At 37.0% G+C, this 22666-nt stretch overlaps 1 protein-coding gene across 9 annotated transcripts in view; it reads left to right on the top strand.

The window, feature by feature from the left end:
* The window catches only part of MBD5 (methyl-CpG binding domain protein 5), a 157924-nt gene that overhangs the window by 123547 nt on the left and 11711 nt on the right, over positions 1–22666 (top strand). For 5 of the 9 annotated variants that reach the window (XM_025261676.3, XM_044935646.2, XM_025261692.3 and 2 more), the window contains 3 exons: positions 1044–1252; positions 5007–6215; positions 17011–17123. In XM_025261676.3, coding sequence (XP_025117461.3) covers positions 1044–1252; positions 5007–6215; positions 17011–17123 — 1531 coding nt within the window. Of the gene's footprint in view, positions 1–1043; positions 1253–5006; positions 6387–17010; positions 17124–22666 lie in introns of those variants that run through there. The other 4 variants (XM_025261696.3, XM_025261679.3, XR_006640541.1 and 1 more) reach the window with 3 other exon arrangements.

Genomic DNA, 22666 nt, shown 5'->3' with positions numbered 1-22666 from the left:
AAAAAATTTATAAAATCTTGTCAAGTATATTCAGCTGTTTGATGCCGGTAATTGTAGTATAGAGATGGTGCCCATAAAGTCTGGAAACATAGGCAAATGTACATGATATTGTCAAGGGCATCTTCAGTAGCTAAAAAAATAATATATTTCTAGTTTTCATAAGCACCTTTATAAAATAGTTTAATTAGTCCTATTTGGCAATCAAATTAGTGTAAAGAACCTAAAAAGCGCTGCAGACTTCAAGTCATAGGATAATTTCTATGACATTATCCTCAAAATAAGGTCAATGTAATTTCAAAACAAGTTAATTTTGAAGTTCGAATGTAACTTTGGTATTAACTATCGAAGCCTGGTGGGCTGCATTGGGTCGCACAGAGTCAGACACAGCTGACGTGACTTAGCAGCAGCAGGAGCAGCATCCTATCTGATTATATAACATTTATTCTTTATGACTATGACAGTGAATTTTTCTGTATTACTAGCTTTCTTTACAATTTTAATTTTAGGTAACCAAAATACCGAATACATATTTTATGTAAAAACAAAATGTATATTAAAACAGACAAAATACATATTAATACATATTTCTAAACCAAATTTAATTTGATTTGGTGGTAGTTATTATTATGGCTTGAGAACTAAGTTTTGTAAACAGGCCTGGTCAGGCCCACGTCTTTTAACTATCTTATGATTGCTAAAGCATTTACGGCTAATTTTAACCTTTAATTGTGATTGCTAATTGTGATTTTTGTTAAAAATGGCTTCAAGGAATTCTATGACACTGAAGATCAATATATAAGGATTGGCTAATGGATAGACCAAAAACTAACTAGTCTCTCCATGATATGAAATCAAGACACTAATTATGAAAGATAAATAAGAAAATTAGTCTTTCTTACCACTTAGTAAGACTTTGAGGAGAAAAAGAGAAAAGAGTTACCATGTAAGTCTAGTTTAGTTTTTTTTAGAAATCCTCAAGAAAGATAGGCATAGGACCTCCAAAGAATCACATTGACTTATATTTTATATTTTTCATACTATAGGTGACATGCCCTCAATAAACAGTACTTTGAATAACCATCAACTGACTCATCTACAGTCGCTGTTAAACAACAGTCAGATGTTTCCTCCAAATCAGCAGCAGCAGCAACTTCTTCAGGGGTACCAGAATCTCCAGGCATTTCAAGGACAGTCCACAATTCCTTGCCCAGCTAACAATAACCCCATGGCTTGTCTGTTTCAGAACTTCCAGGTACTCTCCTTTCCTGGGTTACTTTAGTAGAAAACAATGTTTACTACTTGTTTTGCTAAATTGGGAGAAACAGACAAAAGAAGGTGATTATGTACCTTTTCACCTCTACTTACTATTATTCCTCAGTAATGAATGTTGTTAAAGTTTCAGTGTTTTTGTTTGAAGCATTTTATTTTGTCTGAAGCATCTCAGTGGTCCTTTAGAAGTTGTTATTAAAAGCTGATCATGTTAACCCTCTTAAACTCTTGTGGTTTCCCATTGCTCCCAGGGCTTCCCAGGTGACTCAGTGGTAAAGAATCCACCTACCAATGCAGGAGACTGGGGTTCCATTCCTGGGTCAACAAGATACCCTGGAAAAGGAAATGACAACCCACTTCTGTATTCTTGCAGGAAATCCCAGGGACAGAGGAGCCTGGTGGGCTATATTCCATGGGGTCGCAAAAAGAGTTGGATACAACTTAGCAGCTAAACAACAACATTGCTCTCATGATTAAAATCCACATCCTTAAGGTGTTTACCCTGCCTCACTCTCCAGCACCAGTTCACACCACTCTCTCCCTGGCTTCAGCCACTTGGTCTTCTTTTAGTTCTAAAAACAAATTCCTGATAGATTAAGGAGCTGGATGGAAAGAGGAACATTAAATAAATACATGAAGAAAATATAGAAGATTTTAAAATAATCTTAGGGTAGAAAAGGCTCTTTCAGCAAGGCACAAAACCAAGGAGTCAAAAAGAAAAGAGGTGACAGAGTTGAATACATAAAACTTTAAATCTGTTTAAAGATATTCTAAACAAAGTTGAAGACAGGTGGCAACCTGGCAGAATTTACTGGGTTGGCCAGAAAGTTTGTTCATTGGCCACATCCAAACGAAGTTTTGGCCAACTTAATACATGCATAATAATAGCAACTAATTGCCATTCATATTTTAAAAGCTCCTACAAATTAGGAAGAAAAAAGAATCAATTAGAAAAGTGAGCAATAGAAATGAACAAACATTTCAGAAAATTAAATAATAATTAGTAATAAACATGAATAATCAGAATTATACAAATTACAACATTACTATGTCCATCAGATAGTTATATCCTTTGCTAACAGAGGAGTGGGGAACTGGATTCTTTCAGATATATTGTTGGTCTGATTGTATGCTGACATAGTCCTTTTAGAGGGTGATTGATAGTTTATCAATTTTACACACAAACACACATATACACACATATATGTGTGTCTATATATGTGTGTGTCCTTTGACCCACAAGTTCAACTTTGATATTTTGGAGAAATCAAGGTACAATCTAGAATGTTTTGTTGCAATTTGATTTGTGGTGTCAAAAATTAGAAACCACTTAAGCAACCATCAGTAGGAAAATAGTTAAATATTGAGTATGTTTTGCTATTTTCATCTATCTAGTAGTTTCGAAGATTAGGTAGGTTTATATAATCTGATATAGAAAGATCCACAAGATTACACCACTCCAACACTGTTGTATTATAGAACAGTACTAAAATATAATACCACTTATATGAAAAAAAGAAATGAGGCAAGGGGAAAGGAAGGTGTGAAAGAAAGAAGGGAAACTAGATGTACAGCTGCACACTTAAGGTATTAAAAACAAGTCTATGAGGATGTATTCGAACACTGATCACTTTTGAGAAAGAAACGGAATCAGAGTGGGATACAAAAGTATAGATTTGGGTGGGAAAGGGATGAAGAAAGCTTTTCTCTTTTGGACAATGAAAAAATACTCATAATAAAATAATTTAGAAGGGAAGAATAAGCTCTCAACCATGAGAATGAGTAAATAAGTAGGCAAAGCCTGAAGGGAATCCATTAGATTTAGCAGTTAGAACAACAGTAGCTTGAATGCAGTTTTTGCGGAGTTGTGGGAGCAGGAGCCAGATTGCAATGGATGGAAGAATGAAAAATAAATTAGAGTTTGGATTACTCTTTTTAAAACTTTTTAAAACCTAACTACAAAGAACATAACAGAAATAAAATAGTGCCCCAAGATAGGCATAGGTTGAATGCAAACTTTTATTGATAAAATATGGAAGCCATGCATATAGTTGAATGCTAAAGAAAAGAGACAAAGAAAAAAGTAGAAGAGATTGAACATAAAGAAGAGAAGGGGTTAACAGATAAGGCAAGATCCCTGAGGAAAGGCTTGGTATCCAGAGCATAAACAGAGGACTTACTCAGCAGAGGGAGCACCTCTTACACTGCGAAGCGGGACAGGATCAGGGACACTGTGCAGGGAACTGTGTGCTGCCAGAAGGCAGGGAGTAGCCGAGTATAAGAATAATGAGAATTCCTAACCTATAAACTTGATTATCTCTGTTAAGTAGGGTCAAATACTAAGAGTAATGTGGTAAATAGCATAGCAGCTGGCTTGAGGAAGTGGATAAAATCTGAATAGTTGTGACAGAGAGTGATACCTAACCAGAGGATCATAGGATTGATGGGAATACAAACCCCCAGCTGAGATTGGAAGCCATAAGTTCCTATGGATAGATACTCAGCATCCTCACTGTGCATACAGATACAGAAGGCAGGGAGCTAAATTGACCCAAGATTGGGATTTTTATCTGGTAGGTATAGATAAGGGGAGAATGGCAGGAAGGTAGTTATGTTGCTGATGAATCCCAGGTTCTGGTTTAGCAGGAAAAGATGTAAAGACAGGAAGTGAGTGATCGTGGGTCAGTGAAGCAGGGGGTGGGGGGACGGGAAATCCAAAGTATCAAGGTTCTGGAGAGCAATTCTTAGCTGGGGTTGGTGAAACTAGAATAACCTGTGGACTTTTTCAAAGTGCACTCATCATTCCCATGATGAGCATTGATACTCTTCACTGGCCATTTCCTCCCATCACCTCTTCCCAATGAAGCATCACCTCCGAGGTCACTGTTGTCACTGTTGGCAGCGTGGGAATGTCCCTCAGGCAGTTACCCAGTACAGTTGAAGAGCTGGTGTTACTACCCTACCTAAAGATTTCAAAAATTCAGTGTCATCTCAGAAATAGTTTGGGGACTTCCCAGGTGGTACTAGTGGTAAAGAATCCTCCTGTCAGTGCAGGAAATGCAAGGGTCATGGGTTCAATCCCTGGGTCAGAAAGATCCTCTGGAGTAGGAAGTGGTAACCAAGTCTAGTATTCTTGCCTGGAAAATCCCATAGACAGAGGAGCCTGGCAGGATACAGTCTGTGGAGTTACAAAGAGGCAGACAGGACTGAGCACAACTCAACAGAAATAGTTTCTTTGTTAAGAAAGGGGTGTATATATATATTTTGTTTTCTATTTCACTTAATTCAGTAGAAATATCAATGAGTTAGAGATCATTTTTAAAACCTGTTTCCCTTTTTAATGTGAGCAATACTGGTGACAGACTTGTTTCTCTCTTTGAATTCCAAGTTGAAAACCTGTAATGACACTAAAAACATGAAATCATCGCCTGGAAACCTTTTGTGTCCAACCACCTCAACTGTAATTTTTCTACAGAATGTTTAGTAATATGATTTTTTTTTAATTCTGTTATATGATTCCAATCAAAGAAACAGTACCCAAGTATAATCAAGACATGTCTTTCTATACAGAGTGACTTCTGATTTCATTTTTGAGTCTTATTCTCTCTTTATATGGCCTTCCTTGTTATAGTCATTGGTCTTCTGGTAAATCTTAACATGACAGTCTTTCTCTTTAAGGACTTGAATTTTTTTCTCTCTCTCTCTCTGTCTCACTACTTCCTGTCTATTTCTTTAAGGTGAGAATGCAGGAAGATGCAGCTCTCCTAAACAAAAGAATAAGCACTCAGCCGGGGCTCACAGCACTTCCCGAAAATCCAAACACTACACTTCCACCTTTCCAAGACACCTCTTGTGAGTTGCAATCGAGGATTGACCCATCTCTAGGTCAGCAGGTGAAGGATGGCCTCATCATGGGGGGCCAAGGCGATGCTTCTGTAGATGCTATTTACAAAGCAGTCGTGGATGCAGCCAGCAAAGGGATGCCGGTTGTCATCACCACTGCTGTCAACAGTACAACTCAGATCAGCCCCATTCCAGCTCTGAGTGCCATGAGTGCCTTCACTGCTTCCATCGGTGACCCATTAAGTCTCCCCAGTGCTGTCAGTGCGGTCATTCACGGACGAAACATGGGCAGCGTGGATCATGATGGGCGGCTGAGGAGTGCGAGAGGGGCTCGGCTGCCCAGCAGTCTGGACCACGGGAAGAACTCCAGCGAAGGAGATGGCTTTGAATATTTCAAGTCAGCAGGTTGCCACACATCTAAAAAACAGTGGGATGGGGAGCAAAGCCCTGGAGGGGAGCGAAACAGGTGGAAGTGTGAGGAATTTTTAGATCATCCAGGCCACATCCACAATAGTCCTTGTCACGAAAGGCCCAACAATGTCTCTACACTGCCATTTCTGCCTGGGGAACAGCACCCAATACTGTTGCCACCAAGAAACTGTCAAGGGGATAAGATTTTGGAGGAGAATTTCAGGTATAATAACTACAAAAGAACTATGATGAGTTTTAAGGAGAGACTAGAGAACACTGTGGAAAGATGCGCACACATTAACGGGAACAGATCTCGGCAGAGTCGGGGCTTTGGAGAGCTGCTGAGCACCGCAAAGCAAGACTTTGTCCTAGAGGAGCAATCTCCGAGCTCCTCCAATAGTTTGGAGAGTTCTCTGGTCAAAGACTACATCCATTACAATGGAGACTTTAATGCCAAAAACATTAACGGGTGTGTACCTAGCCCTTCAGACGCTAAAAGCATTAGTAGTGAAGATGACCTAAGGAACCCAGACTCCCCCTCTTCAAATGAATTGATCCCTTATAGGCCAAGGACGTTCAACGTTGGCGACTTGGTCTGGGGCCAAATCAAAGGACTGACTGCTTGGCCTGGAAAATTAGTCAGAGAAGACGACGTTCACAGTTCTTGTCAACAAAGCCCCGAGGAAGGGAAGGTATACCAATCTTTATCCATTGTCAAATACTAACCTTTGTTCAGATGTCAGTTCTTATTTTCTGTTATCATCACTTTGGATTCTTCATGACTCATTGAGGTCTCACAAACTTCTGGAGCATAAAATGAAGAGGGGATGGTTGTAGTCACCAAAATGTCATATCGTCAAGTGGTGAGTTGTAAAGCATTTGTAGATCCCACTAGGGTTCAGCATGGCTCTGACCCAGGAACCAGATTTCCAGAATTTGGTTAACTTGGCCTTTCTTCCTTGCATGTGCCTAGTTCTTCATTCATACAGAGAATGACGGCAAGTAACAACGATCGGGGGAGAAAAATCTGGTGGTTGTTGGAACCCAGCAATGTGGCAGGGGTCCTCCCAGGCAACAGAAAGCGCCAGGGGATTGGAACTCTCCCATGTGCTGATGTGTGATACACAAAACTGGGGAGAAGCTAAAACTGGGGTGGAGTTGCAGCCATTTCTGGAAGCAGGAGGTAACATCTGAGTTTAGAATGGTGTCTCCTTTCAGGAAAAGTTCTGGGTCTTTGAAACATATGGAACTGTTTAACCCCATAGTCTGGTTCTACTTAACACAATCTGATCACATAAATTAAATGAAAACTTCTCCATGAAACTACCATTCAATTTAGAAGAAATTAGTAAGGGTCTTCTGAGCTTTCCCCCTCCCCACAATTGGTAGAATTGACTCACTAGGCAAGAAATGTGCAGAATGTTCAAAGTAGATAGAAAAATTTATATCTGAGCAGGAGATGAAAATAATGCACATTCCCTACATAGGATGAAGAAATGTGATTTTTCATCTCCTTAGGAAATAAAAATTCCTTTTACAGGTATATATTAATCTCTTAAAGATTATATTGTATAAAGCTATTTCAACTCTGCTCAAACGTCCGCTGGCATTTAGGTTTAATGGCAAAGGAAACCAAAAGCATTTTGCCAGCACAATAAAAGGATTGTCTTTCTCCAAATGACCGGGAGGTCCTTAAACCCATTGCTTATAATGCCTAATATATACTTGTCAGGGTACACTTTTAGCATAATGTTTCTACCTTTGATAAGAAAATGAATTCCATATTCCTATTCATAAAACATTTTACTCTCTAATCTCTCCAAGACCAGACAAACATTCTTTGGGTTGATAAACTTAAATATTTTTGACAGTTTATTCAAGAAATAATTAGAAACAGCAAAATTGGGCTTTTATTATATAAATGGAATTGCTACAAATACAAGATGTAGACATTGAACTGTTTTATAATCTGTGCAAATAAAATCAAGTTTTTTTTATGTGCCACTTTATCAAAAAAAAAAGCTTAACTAACAAAAAGATTATGGCTTCCCTTCCCTGGAAACATTCTTCCTGTCCTACAAGCCTTGTCTGAATATCTTTTTATGTCCTTAGGAGAATAAAGGCACGTACTTTTAACACATTTCAGTTTAAACCATGATCCTAATCTTCTGCTTAGTCTGTGTTAGCAAACTCCTGGGATTGAACTCCTCACTGATGTTTAGGGAGATGCACCTAAAAAAAAAAAAAATCATTATCTAAGAGTCCAAGAAACATTTTTTTACTTTATTTGAATAATCAGCTGGTTTTCAATCACTATAAAATAAAAGTGTTTCACAAAATCCAGATCCTTTTTCCTTGTTATTGACAATAGATTAATTCCTAACAGGAGCATAAAATTGTTTATGTAAATTCAAATATCCCCTCACCCATTGGCTGACATTGTAATTTTACATTCTTACAACTTTGATATCAAAATCTTGATAAAAAGATACACTAAAAATACTTTTAGTAAATCAGAGAAAGTAATTGAAAGCATACATTTAGAGATGAAAAACTAAAAATTTATAATGAAATATTAATGATAACACATGAAATATTTACCTGTCATTAAAAAGCAAAGTATATCAGTCTTAAAAGCTCTAGGGCACTTAACATTTTAAAATGTCTCTGGTCTTTTCAGGACAGCTCACTTTTGCACATAAAAAAGCAAAGTACTACTTCACAACCCCTTTTTTTCTCCTATAGTTCACAAAACAAAGGAAGGTCTTCCTTATTAATGATGCCCAGCTAGTCAAACACCATTCTCAATTTATAACACCAGAAAAGGTGAAATTTCAAAAACAGGTCTCTCTGACTTCAGCTAAATGTCCTTTGCCTAATGTCTTGGTGATCCTGGTTCATCTAGAAAAGATTAAACTGTGGTTAATATCTGTGTAAGACAAAGCATGATCTGTCTGAAAAGATTTCCTATAAAACATATTTTACATTAAAATTGGTTTAAAACTGTGAACCAATTATGATGTAAATTTCATTTACATTGAACCTCTTAGTTCTCACAATGTCAGATACATAAAGCCTTGTGCATTTATAACCAGACTTCTGCTTTTAAAAAGGGGAAGCAGTACATTAGGTTTTCTTCCATATACTGTGGCAGTGCCTAACATTTTAATAAAGTCAAGAGAGAAAGAAACTGACTTCATGAACAATTTGTTTATTATAGTAAAATCTTATTAATTCCATCTTGCTGATATGGAATGTGGACCATTTTCCCCAGTAATTCTCTCTGTAGTATCTCAGAAGAAACGGTTTGCAGAAAATTTTTCTTACACATAATCATTTAAAATCTTTTTAGCCTCTCCATTTTTCATACTAGTATTTCTATGTTCACCTGAGTAAATTAATCCAAGATGCTGTCAGACCCTACCAGATAGCATCTATGTTAATTCAAATTTTAGAACAGGTTTATTATCTCCTCCCACTCCCTATATCTCACAAACCTATCGTTTATTTTTTGTTAGTATCTTTGTTCTCAACAAGTCACTTCAAATTCTTTTTGGAAGCAGAGAAGAAAAAATCTGGGAAAGATTGAGGGCAGGAGGAGAAGGGGGCGACAGAGGAGATGGTTGGATAATGGCATCACCAACTCAATGGACATGAGGTTCAGCAAACTCCAGGAGATAGTGAAGGACAGGAAAGCCTGGCATGCTGCAGTCCAGCACAGGTCACAAAGAGTCAGTCACGACTGAGCAACGGAACAACAAAAACTAGAAAAAAAATAATTATCACGATTACAGGTAACTAATTCAGAATAAGCCGGACACCTCTCATGTTTTCAGGTTGCCTGAATAGTCTCTGGACTGATAGGTCAGGGCTGTGAATGGAGCAGGGACTGAGATCTCCAAGTTGTCCATAACCTGATACTTTAGCTAACTGTTTGTCATGAGTGCAAATGATTTAAAAAGACATTTTTAAATCTTCAGTGGGGTGTTAAATGTCGTAGAATTGCTAACAGTGCATTAGAAATATCCTGCAGTTTCCAAGATTACTTTCTAGGAGGTAGGATTTCTAACTATCAAATACTGTGTGAACACAGCAGAGGAGACTAGAGAGAAAGGGCTTCGGGCATTCTGATGTGAGCTTAAAAACAGCTCTACCAGTTACCTAAATGGTCCTGAGTGGGTGTATTAATTTCCAGAGCTCCTCAAGTGGGAATATTAATTCCTACTCAAAATGATGTTAAATGCAATACTATAAATAGATGGGGCTTCTGTCGTAGCTCAGTCAGTAAAGAATCTGTCTGCGATGCAGGAGACCTGGGTTCGATTCCTGGGTCAGGAAGATACCCTGGAGAGGAAAATGGCAACCCACTCCAGTATTCTTGCCTGGGAAAATCCCATGGACAGAGGAGCCTGGCAGGCTACAGTACATGCGGTCGCAAAGAGTTGGACACAACTTCGCGACTGAACCATCCACCACCATAAATAGATGATACAGAAAAGAGGCTCAGTAAAAATTAACCTCCTCCTCTCTGTTCTCTGTATTAAACAACCTTATGAATTTGGATTCCACCATTACAAAATTGTGGTCATTTGACCTTCAATATTGTATACCTATCCATGAATTATCCATAAATAAAGGACTTATTAACCAAGTTGAGTATTAAAGGATAGTAATAACATATTTCATGAATGAAATAGTTTATAACTATTTTTTATGAACCTCAGGACATTGCATACAAATTGGCGTATTTGATTATGAATTAATGTTAACTGTTCATTTTAGGCAGGAGTTCTACTTGGAAAGATTTTAAAGGACTTAGTTTGGTGAATAAACTTGAAAGTCCCCCTCTCCTCACTGTTTCTAAAAACTATAAACTCAGACATTCTTCCTCTACCCCACCAACCCACCAAAACACTCAACAGTATTAATTAGAAGAGATTTTTAACAGTCTGTGAAAAGTTGGGCTGAATCACCCCTATTTAATACTGTCCCAATACTGAAGCTATGTTACAGCACTGGAAGGATAAAATGTGCCTTATATAATACCATTCAGGAAGTGGTATCTCCTTACTAATACATTTTCCCCTTGCCTATCAGTTTGTAATAAGAACATTCTAGAAGATATGTATACTTTTTCTAAAGAAGTGGTGCAGGTTTCTCTCTGAACCATGAACCCTTTATAGTTTCAGATTTAGCAGCCAAGAATAAGACCTCAGTGCTTAGTCAGAGCTGGAGAAATGTACTGCCAGATCTTGGCACAGTATTAAGGAATTCTTGGAGAGGAAAATGGCTTCTGCTGGCATTACACCTATACACTATAATGTACAGACATTTTAACCCTGTGCAACTGTGGGGGGAGATGCTTATCTTTATGCATTTATTTCAATAATTATTTTAAAGCAGAAAAAATGTTCTTTTTTTTCCTAAAACATATTTTGTAATTATCATCTACCGTCTTTGATCTTACATTAACTAGCCTAAAAGTGTTGACTCAAATAATAATCAAAAAAACATTTTTTTTTTTCTGAGTGGTTAATTTTTATTTTTGAACATTGTCCCATTGGTCTTCGTATTTCATTGTTCTTATGTTCAGTGTGTATTCTGACTGGAGGCAAATTTAGGCAAGCATTTATTTCTGTATTCGCACCAAAATGTTTCTTTTCAATGAAATGTTTGTTGTTGTTGGACAGGTAGAGACATTCCTAATTATCTAGAAAAATTCTATCCAGAAAAATCACCTGGTTAAATGAAGAAGTTTTTAAAAGCAATGGGTAGGGTGCTCCTTCTCTAGATTCACTCTTTGACTTTTTTCCACATGGTTATATTTGGCAGGAGGAGATAAAAGTAGCTTTCTGAGTGTTGTTCAAAACAGACAGAACTCATCATTATTAAAACTCATGCCAGATTTATTTTGGGACAGTCACTTTCTGTTTGTTATTCAGTATCACATGCACTCATGTTTTGATGGTATGGAGCAAAACCAGAGACGGCTTACAGTGGTATTCTGCAGATGTATAACCTAACAAGTTGAGCCTGGGAACTAAATTTGGAAAGTGTGCCCTTCTGTGATGTTTAAACACTTTTACTTTGGAGAATATTCTTTCTGGGCTTATCAGTGTTAGCTATTTGTATTCTTTGGTACTGTCATTCTCTGTTGAAAGTATTCTTTGTGTATTTCCTTTTCCATATATATTTTCTTAACCATTTCTGAAAATGAATTATTTTCTCTATACCCAATCAGTATCCATGATATTTGGGCTACATTTTGACTGGTGGGGTGGCTGGGGCAATCAATGGTCTGCAGCAACAGAATATTTTTGAAAAAGAATAGTTTTTGGAAAGTGATAAGCAAGATAAAATCCAGACAAAGGCAGTGCCTGATCAAAATTTGAAAGATAATAAAAAGGAAAAACTAGGTAACACCAAAAATATGAATATTGGGGAAAAGACTAAACTGAGAACAAAGTTGAGGTAAACTTTAGTAATTGTGGAATACTGTGAAGCTTTTTTCCCCCTGAGGAAGATTAAAGAGGAAAAGGAGGAGGCCTGTCTCCCTTCCAACTGAGTATGGAGTTCTTGAGCTTGTCAATACAGTTGTCAGATGGTTACTAGCAAATGGAATCTCAAGTCTGAGGCAAATACATGCTTCTGTTGCATGAACTCTTCAACAGCGTATCCCTGAAAGCACAAGTTTATTCAAAACATTTAATTCTGTGTGTATTATGGATCTATATAAAATTTGTTGTCACATTTAGAATAGATTTACTCTAGTCCTATAGTACAGTTCTCTAGTACTTAAAAATGCTTCTATATGAAGTGAAGATGAAGGGAAAAAAAACCCTCAGATAGTGCCACTGACTAAAACTGCAATAATGTTGATTGGCTTAGTCCATTTGAAAAAACTGTGGTTCACTTTATGAATTTTTCCTTAAGTATTATTGTTAAATTCATCCTTTCTGTCACAGGTGGGTCAACTTTCTACCCCAAATTATTTATCATTAATTCCCATACTTGAAAAAATATTGAAATATTGCATTTAAGTTAGCAGGACTTTTTCAGCTTAAAGATTAAAGTAGTTACTACTTAATAAATGTTTGATAATAAACCGAATAAATGCCTCATATTTGCTTATTGCTTATTGATTTTCCAAGATTTCAGCTCAAGTCACATGTTACCTATACAAATACTTAGTTAAAATTTGTCCTCAAATTCTTATTTACTCATTTTTTATTCATTCAACAAATATTTTTGACACGTTATGTAGTAGGCACTGTTCAAACCACTTTAAAAATAACTTCTAGTCTTATTCTAAGATATATGTGAAAACATAGATATAATGTTTTTGTATTTTTCTAATATAAATTTATATGAATATATCACTATTAAAAATGTTTAACAGTATATGTTCCACCTGAAACAGTTTCACATGCCACAAGTGGCACTTTGGGAAAGACTGCATTGGTGTTTATAAAGCACCTTCATCCTTAGATAATCCAAGTAGACAATCTCAATGACCCATAAAGATATGCACACCTATTTCTATTTGGACCTCAGGAAAGAGGCATTCCTAAAGACACAAACCACAAGCAGTTAAACCAAGGCTCAACCCTGGTCTCCTAACTCTCAGCTTAGTGCTCTTTGCATGATACCATTCCCCAGCAATAGGAACTGAGGACACTGTAAAAAAGGGATGGGGAAGTGAAGAAGGAACAGGGGCAGCTGAGGTCAGCTGCTTTCTCTCTGCTGTGCAGTCTGTGATATGGCTGTGCTCTTGTCTTTTAACCTTTGTGTGACAGCTTAGCCTCAGCACTAAGTACCAGCAAAGGAATCACCAAGAGATTTAATCCTGTTATCGGGGATTAACACCTGAAGGGAGTTTTGACATCTTCTCTAGTTAATTGGCTCAAAAGTGATCTGGGATCTTGAATCCAGATTCTTCTAATATACACTGTAGCTCACTTTCAGAGGGTCACTCTGACTCTGAAATGTTTATGTCTTCTTTTATGTCATAGACTTACTTCTGAGATACACTCCATGCTACTGTGCTGACCTCAAATCAAACAATTTAATTATCAAATCTTTAATATGTGCCTTGTGAACAAAATAAGCAGCCATAGTTTCAGACTTGTTCAGGAAACTCTTAAACATCCACCATATAATCATGTCTGGTTTTATGGGTATGTTTCTAGCCTTACTGAACAGGCTATAGGTCTAGTTATGCCAAAGAATTATTAAATTTAAAGAATATGAAAAAAAAAAAAAGAATCTGAAGGAATGAAAACAGGGATTTAGAAGTTAAAAATTCAGCATATGTATATTTATACATGAGATAATATGTGTACTATAAAGACATAAAGCCTGGTTATCTTTTTCTAATTCCTAAATCACATAGGTACACAGTTATACCATGATAGCCACTATTAGCATCATCATGGTTAGAATGAAAATATGTTGGCCGATATGAGTGAAGATATAAAGTCCTCCCCCAATTTCTCACCAAGATAGAAATCAAATAATTTATGAAACTTCTGGCTTGTGAATATATAGGAATATAAGATTATTAAATTCCATATTAAAATAGTAAGTATCTTAAATTACTTGCTCCTTCAGTGTAAGTTTTATTTAAAAATATGTATATATTTAATCTTTTTAATGTTATATTTATGTATTTGATTCCCAGTACTTTCTTTATTTACAAGTTAGCTAATTAATTTATGAGTGTTCATTAAATCATTAAATACGGTTTCTATTTGACTAGAAATGGAATTTATTTTGTCATTCCCTGATACTTTTGTAGGAGGTTATCTTTAAAGACTTTCTTGAATATTGTGTAATATTCCCAAAAAAAAACACAGTCTTCATGTATTATATTTCACAATACCAGAGTACTAAAATTCTGAAACCAAATAAACTGAACATTTACCTCTGGATATGTATGATCTTGTCATATTAGAATTACAAAGTGATGTGTATCTTATAGTTTCAGAAATCACTCTCATTGCTTTCTCTTTCAAGGTCATTGAATCCTTTATAAATAATATATTTATTACAAGTACCTTAGAACCTTAGAGGCATATTTAAATGAAGAAATCATGGTGGAGAATTAGTTTTTAAAATCACCAGAAAATTATTCAAGTGTAAAAAAATTTTTAAGATAAATTTGAGCAAGCATCATCTAAATTTCTGTAAATAAAAATTGGATTTATAATTTGACCTAATTTTTTGAGTATGTATATATAGACATATATACTTACATGTGTATGTATATATGCATATACCCACATATACATCTCTCTATATAGTATATGTGTATTTCAGCATATATTAGAGTTGGTGTGGTAGAGAAAGGTTGCTTTGGAGTCATCCTGAGTTTTGATGCTGGCCATGTAACTTAAACTCACTTAGTCCCATCTGTAAAATAATAATGCTAGTGTGCAGTATTACCACATGAAATAATAAAACAGTGCCTTCTACATAATAAATGTGCAAGAAATGCTTTTACTGCCCCTTATTTCTTAATTAAAAATAAAACTAGACGATTTTTAAAAAATCATTTGACCTAACTTATTTTTTTTTCACAATAACTATGATTTTTATTTCTCCTTTTTTATCTAATATTTTGGATTTTTAGATTACATGTCTTTTTCTGTGCTAACTTAGTTTTTAAAAATCGAGACCAATGGGATAAGTTTTCACTGTGGCATGTTGTGTTATTTCACTGTGAATCTGCTTTCTGTTGCCTGTATCAATCCCTTCTGAGATCTCTCACTATACCAGTTTGTGTCTAACAGAAGCTCCTATTATAGGAGAGCTTTCTTCTTGCTGCCAAGAAACTAATTTAAATATAAGGGGAATTAGCTATAAATTAATTGTGAGCTATCTTTCATAATTTCTTTGTGTGAGTGAGTACAGGATGGAATCCCATTTCTAACATAAAATGTGAAAAGGTATCCAGGTACCTTTAAAAATAAAAATACATGGATATATTCATCTTACTTAAGCTTTTCCAGTCATTCCAATAAGACACTTGACTACTTCTGTAAAAATGTTATTGGAACAAAGTTATATCTTGTTCTGGCACACAATCCACAGTGAATTTGTGTATATAAGGTATTTGGATCCTTTGGGACAAAATACAAAAGTTATGAAAAGCAAACTATTTCCATTATTTGACTGTTATTCTCATTGAATAATTAGAAATGCTTGTTTTCAGATGACAATGGAGACCCTTTGTTAATAATCATCACTGTGTACTAGATTTGAAGAGGTCAAAGAAAGTTATTTATGAACAGTATTCATGAGTCAGGAAGATTCAAAGACAAAAGTTAATCATTTCCTTGTTTATTAGAGTGTATTTTCTTACCCATTAGGTGTCTTGGCAACCTCTGAATTTTTTTATTAAAGGAGTGCAGGGTGGGGGAAAACTGGGTTGAGGGGTTGGGGGGGACTTAATTTGAAGCTATATTTACACAGCAAGCAATACTGTTTCTACTGAGATTGTGTTTAAGATCAGTAAAAGTTACAGTGCTTTTCTAAGTGTTTTTATTTGCATATTAAATTTCCTATTTGTTAATTGTTTTCCTTAGGAGAAGTGACTTCAAGAACTATGACAGAGAGTATTAGGGGCAGGTGGCAAAAACTGCACCTCCCTGCCCCACCAAAGCCCCAGCCACCAGTTGGTGGCTCACAGTGATGAGGCAGCAAGTGTCATGTAGCCTAGGCTGGCAGTGTTAAAGCAGAACCCCAGAGAACACGCCCATCAGGAGTAGCCACACCCTCTTTCCACATCACTAGGGACTACAGGCAGCCTACTACCCTACTCCCGTTTTTTTGTTTGTTTGTTTGTTTGTTTTGCCTCTGCAGAGCCTAACACACAACTATGTAATACTAGCTGTTCTGTGCTTGGCTGTGTTCACCATGTTTGTTGCATTTTAATTCTCACCGCAGTTCTAGCAGGAAGGTAGGTATTAATGTCCTCGGGAAAATTTTCTTGAAGTGCCTTTATTTTTGAAAGCCAAAGCTTTGGCTAACAGCAAAGATTTAACAAACTAAATATTTCTCTAAATTATCCAAATTTTAGGAGGCTCAGGGAATTTAAGGGTGTTATTCATGCTAGAAAGTGAGGTCAGATGCAAACTTCTATGTGCTGGCTCCAAAGCCCAGCACCCTCACTCACCAGGAATACAGAATCGCAGTTGCTGAGCATCAGGCAGTGCAAAAAGCAGACCAGGATCTCTGACTTACATGATTTTGTGAATTAAAGGTTATTTAAGTTCCAAGTTTTGTTCTTAAAACATTACCTTGAAAATGTTGACATTCTGAAAGCCACCCAGTCTTTCATTTCCATTGATGTTGCAGCCTGGAGCCGCGGAATCAACCTCTGCCCCAGCGAGGACAGAACAGTGAGAATTAAGCCTCCCTCCCCCCAGTGCCGTACAAGCACCTGCTTGTCTGGCAGGAAAGTAAAAACAGTGTTAACAATTGCAGGTCTGGGTAATGTGGTCTGGTCTTCATGCCTTCACTCAGGTGGAGCCCGAGAAGTTGAAGACACTAACGGAAGGTTTAGAAGCCTACAGCCGAGCCCGGAAAAGGAACAGAAAGTAAGCACAACTTTTCTTCCGGTTTTGTTTTTTAAGGATATAATTTACTGGCTTTCCTTCAAATGGACAATGAAATCTCACTGATTTAGTCCATCTTGAGCCCTGCCTAAGTACAATTTAATAGTTATCATCCAAGAGGACTATTATAGATGAATTAGCTCCTACAGAAAATATTTTCTGAAACAATTTATACTGTGTTGTGGGACTTCCCTCTTCATCAGCTCTTCCCTTACTCCCTCCATCTCCATCCCTCTCACTTGAGAGGAAAGAAAATAAGATTAATAGTCTCAACATGTAACGATGAAATAGTCTCTGAAAGTGTAGTGAAAGTGTATCCCTTTGTAATTTAAATACTTTGGGAGGGGGAATGACCCCCCTTGTTGTACACATGTGAATAATTTTGGCAGATTACCTGTTGTTAGTCAAAGTGATGATAAGTAATTATTTTCTTGGAGCAGGGGCAATAGACTTTCAGAATTATAATAAATTGAACTTTGGGACTTTATTCTTAATTATTCAAGTTTTTCCAGATCTTTATATTTTGAGTAAACATAGTATTGACAAGTAGATAATGTTTATCACATAACTTGTATGTAATACAATGTAGTCATATATCATAACTATTATTTCATTTTAAGATAGAGAACTATAAATGTGCTTCTGTATGTGTACATGGAAAATTATTTTAATATATATCATCAATACACCTACTCAGCTACTATAATTTTCATATTATCAAATGTCTAAAAATTATGAAATTGTAATGATTAGCAGCGTATCTTGTATAAAAGACTTATATAATGATAATGACATCTTTTAAAGGGCAGTCATTCTCTTAGTGGTGTCCTCAGTAATTCTTGCCAGAGCTAAAATTTTAGAATGCAACAAATCTTGGGGACTCTCTTCACCTCACTAGAATGTTTCATAAAAGAGACGTCACCTGCAGTGGGTTAACTCCTGTGTGTCTGTGTTCAACACTCCTTTGGAAGATGGCAGATTGGCAGTGGTTTCGGTGAGGGCCAAGTGAATTGCCAGATTCTTAGATCTGATAAAGTGAGTCAAGCCCCCTCTATTCTGACTGAAGTGACACAATGAAGAGCTTAGTAGCAGGATAAAGCCTATAAAATTAATACAAGGTCTGGATGAAAGGAGGGAAATTGCAAGCTACCTACATCATGAATTTTCATTGGCCATTTGCTTTAGAATATTCAGTAGTACTTGTTTATTAGAAGTAAAATATCCCTGAAATCTTTCCTTCAGTGAGATATGCCAATTAGCTGGATTATGTGCAACATATCCAAAACTGTTGATAACACAAGTATTTAGATATACTGCCTTGAAATGAGCTGTATTTTCCTCATAAATTTGCTATTAAGCAATTTCTGAAAGGTAATGAACAACAAACAGCAATGTAAAAAATTTCCTTCAAAGCCAGCTTACTATTTGAGGTGAATTTATATGGGTCCTAAGTAGCATTATCTAAAGGAACCAAGGTAAAAGACAAAAATATGAAGCAAAACAGCTTTGTTTATCAGACTATTGTCTAAGTAGAAGGACTTGCCTTATAAATGCCTCGTAGAACACTTTACATTTTGCATATATGATTTAAAATCCATTATTCTATTCTCCCAATCAGAAGATGGGCCAGGATTACTGAACCCATTTTTGATGAGGACACTCAGACCCAAATAGCTTAAATAATTAGGTAAAGGCCACATAAGTGATAAATGGTATGTTGAACCCAATCATTTATTTATTTCCCAAGTCAAGGAGACTGATTTAGCAAAAGAGTCTATGTCAACCAGGCACAACGCTATAGTCCCAGGACTTCACTGTTTAGTGAAGGAGGCAGATTTAGAAACAAATAATTAAAATGTTAAATTTGCAGTGACAGGAATAAGTGTAGTGTATTTTGGGATCACGGAGAAGTGACATTAAACTCAGGTAACGGAAGATGTCCTAGAGGAGATCATACCTCAGCCAGGCCTTACACACTACATAGATATTAGCCAGACACAGGAAACAAGGACAAGATGGGATGGGCTGGAACAGTGTTTAGATGAGGTCGGCAGTTAGATTTGGGGGAGAGGAAATTGTAAGAGATGGAACCAAACGTATAAGCAGGAGCCAGACCATAAAGGGCCTGGTAAGACCTCAGAGGTCTTGACGTTATTGGAAGTGCCTAAGGGGACAGATGGTTGAATTTTTCACTTTAGCTGTGGCTGTATGGAGGATATATTTTAGGGGAACAGTATTGGAGACAAGGACATTCATTTAGAAGGCCATGTCAGGGGACAAGAGAGGAGGAAGACTCAAACCAGGAGGGGACCCATGAGAACAGAGGAGAAAGAATGTGGTCAAGAAACATTTAGGAGATAAAATTGACAGAACATCATGGTGATTGGTTGGAATGTGAAGGAGAACAGGTAATCAAGGACAACTCTTGGGTGCCTTAGTGGGCAGTGGAAGCACTGAAATGGGCATACAGGAGAAGACTGTCGAGTGCAACGTGAGGTTCCTGTGATTCCACAGACACAAGTCTGAAACTGGGAAGAAATGGTATTTGACTATGAAAAATGACATTCAGTCACACAGAGGTACTTTGACCAATTTGAACAATGGACTAAAGAGCGAATCCTGGAGCATTTGGATATTTACTGGAGATAATGAAAGAGATGGAAATAATGGTCAGAAAGGAGGAGGAAAACCAGAGGGTAGGGGAGTTGGGTGTTGAAAGCCAAAGACCAAGAATTTCTGGGATAATACAATGAAAAACAGAGGTCCAGTAAGAAAAGATCTGAAACATCTCCATTTGGACTGGGCAGTTTGGAGGCCATTAGTGACCTCAGTGAAAACAGTTTCTGGTAGAATGGCACATATGAAAATAAAATGGCCATGGATTGAAGAGTAAATAAAAAGGAACAGAGAGAGTTGGTATCTATTATTTACTCTCCTTTCTACCCTTTATGTGAAAAGTTCCCAAAGAATAACTGGAAAGAAATTTGAGCTAACAAATATCTGGCTAGTTTTATAGACAAGGAGAAAGAAACTAAAAAAGGAAGTGGCACTGGAACAAGGTGGCTGAAAGTTTGGGTTGTAGCCTGAGTTCAAATGTTTCCATCATTACCTGGCTATGTGTACCCTTGAGTATGTTGTTTAACCTCTCTGAGTCTAAATACTTCATTTCTAAAGTGGGATATTACCAACCTCCTAGATTTGTTATAAAGAGAGCCTTAGCACAGTTCTTAGCACATGGTATTTAGTAAACCATTATTTTTCTTATAAAGATATAGGTGAAACAAAATAATTACATATTTTTACCATTTGAAACATTCTGTCACCATATTAGATGTTTAGAGCATTATATAGTCATGTAACCCTCAATATGCTATAGTCATACTGTACTATAAATCTTTAAAGTGATTTGCTTATTACTGCCTAATCACAAAGGAAATATTTACATATTTATTGAAGAATTTTTAGGGTCATTTTGTACTTAAAAGTGGAAATAGCTTCATTAAAGAAAAAAAATTTGTGTAACTTTTAGATATTTTTTTTTAAACATATCTAAATTCTCGATTTTTTTAAAGTAAGGATCAAATCTTCTGTCTATATGTACATATATATGTACTCAGTGACCTTATTTTTGTGAATCTGGAAAGGGATAATGTAAACATAAAAGTAAACATAAAACGTAAACACTTTAAAACCAAGAAATGATACTTTTTGTATTAAATTTTCTTTATTTTTTAAAATTGAAATTAGTTGATTTATGGTATTATGTTACTTCAGGTGTACAACATAGTGATGCAATATTTTTATAGATTGAACTCCATTTAAAGTTATTATAAAATACTGGTTATACTTCCTGTGCTGTATACTATATCCTTGTATCTTATTTTATACCTAATACTATGTACTTCTTAATCCTGTTCCCCTATCTTGCCCCTCACCCCACCCCTTCCCTACTGGTACCCACTGTTTGTTCTGTGTATCTGTGAGTCTGTTTCTGGTTTCTTATGTTCATTTTTTGTTTTTTAGATTCTGCATGTAAGTGAAAACATACAATATTTTTATTTCACTGACTTAATTCACTAAGCGCAATACCTCCCACATCCATCCATGTTGTTGCAAATGGCAAAGTTTCATTCCTTTTTATGGGTGTGTAGTAGTTGCATTGTGTGTGTGTATGTGTGTGTGTGTATATATATATACACATACCACTTTACCCTTTCATCTATTGGTAGACACACTTAGGTTGCTTCCATATCTTGGCTATTGTAAATAATGCTGCTGTGAACACGGAGGTACATGTATCTTTTGAATTAGTGTTTTCACTTGAGTTAGTTCTCCTCCCTCCAGTTGTGGGCAGGGATATGCACACTGGCAATGACTGCCTCTGCCCTAGTCAGAGGGTCTGTGCATCTCTGTTCTCTTTAAGTGTGTACGCTCTCATTGGCAGTGGCAGCCTTCACTATAGTGGAGGGCAGTGCCAGAGCAAGAAGAGCTGGAGCAGGGCCCCAGTGCAGGCCAGAGAGTGTGCTGGCAAGCCAGCCAGAATACCAGGCTATTTCTAATCTGCTCCCTCTCCACTGTTCTGGAGCGGGGAGGCAGGTGGGGGTGGGGGTGGGAGTAAGCAAGTCTGTGCACGTGCATGCACACTTCAAAAGCAGAGTCTTGGTTTCTAACAGCCCTCCGTTAAGCCCTGCTGCTGCTGCTGCTGCTGCTAAGTCGCTTTAGTCGTGTCCGACTCTGTGCGACCCCAGAGACGGCAGCCCACCAGGCTCCCCCGTCCCTGGGATTCTGCAGGCAAGAACACTGGAGTGGGTTGCCATTTCCTTCTCCAATGCATGAAAGTGAAAAGTGAAAGTGAAGTCGCTCAGTCGTGTCCGACTCCTAGCAACCCCATGGACTGCAGCCTACCAGGCTCCTCCATCCATGGGATTTTCCAGACAAGAGTACTGGAGTGGGTTGCCAGTAAGCGCTACCTGTTTTCAAATCAGCTAAGGGGCTCATCTTCCCAGAGTTGCACCCCAGGGCTGGGGTGCCTGAAAGGTATATTGAACTCCATGCTCCGCAGGGAAGATCTCCAAGCCTGCGATCCTGCCTTCCTCTTCTGTGTGTGCCTCCCAGTAGCTTTTCCTCCATTCCTACCAGGTTCTATGTGGACAGTTTTAGTTGTAGAAAAGTCGTTATGCCAGTCTCCACGTCATTTTCAGTGAGAGCTACTCAACATGCAGTTGTATTTTTGGTATATTCATTGGGGGTGGAGATAGGGAGTAAGCTCAGTGTCCTCATATACTACCATCTTGATTTCTCATGTGTTAAATTTTTTTTAATCTGCGTACTTTCCTTACAGATTAGGTTTTAGAATCCAAGATTCTTGACATTTAGGTCTGATCCAACTTTGTTCTGGTCTACATGAAGTGAGTTTCTTAAATTCTGAACTGATAGTCCAGAGCAATGTGCAATTTTCACTTCCCTCTTATTTCTCGTACTATTCACAGATGTGTACCTGGCTTTTTTTTTTTAATTAATAAAGA

The sequence above is a fragment of the Bubalus bubalis genome, chromosome 2 (genome assembly GCF_019923935.1).
Source record: "Bubalus bubalis isolate 160015118507 breed Murrah chromosome 2, NDDB_SH_1, whole genome shotgun sequence".
Classification (NCBI taxonomy): Eukaryota; Metazoa; Chordata; class Mammalia; order Artiodactyla; family Bovidae; genus Bubalus; species Bubalus bubalis.
Note: the sequence above shows the minus strand (reverse complement) of the source record. Positions and strands in the feature narration are given on the sequence as shown.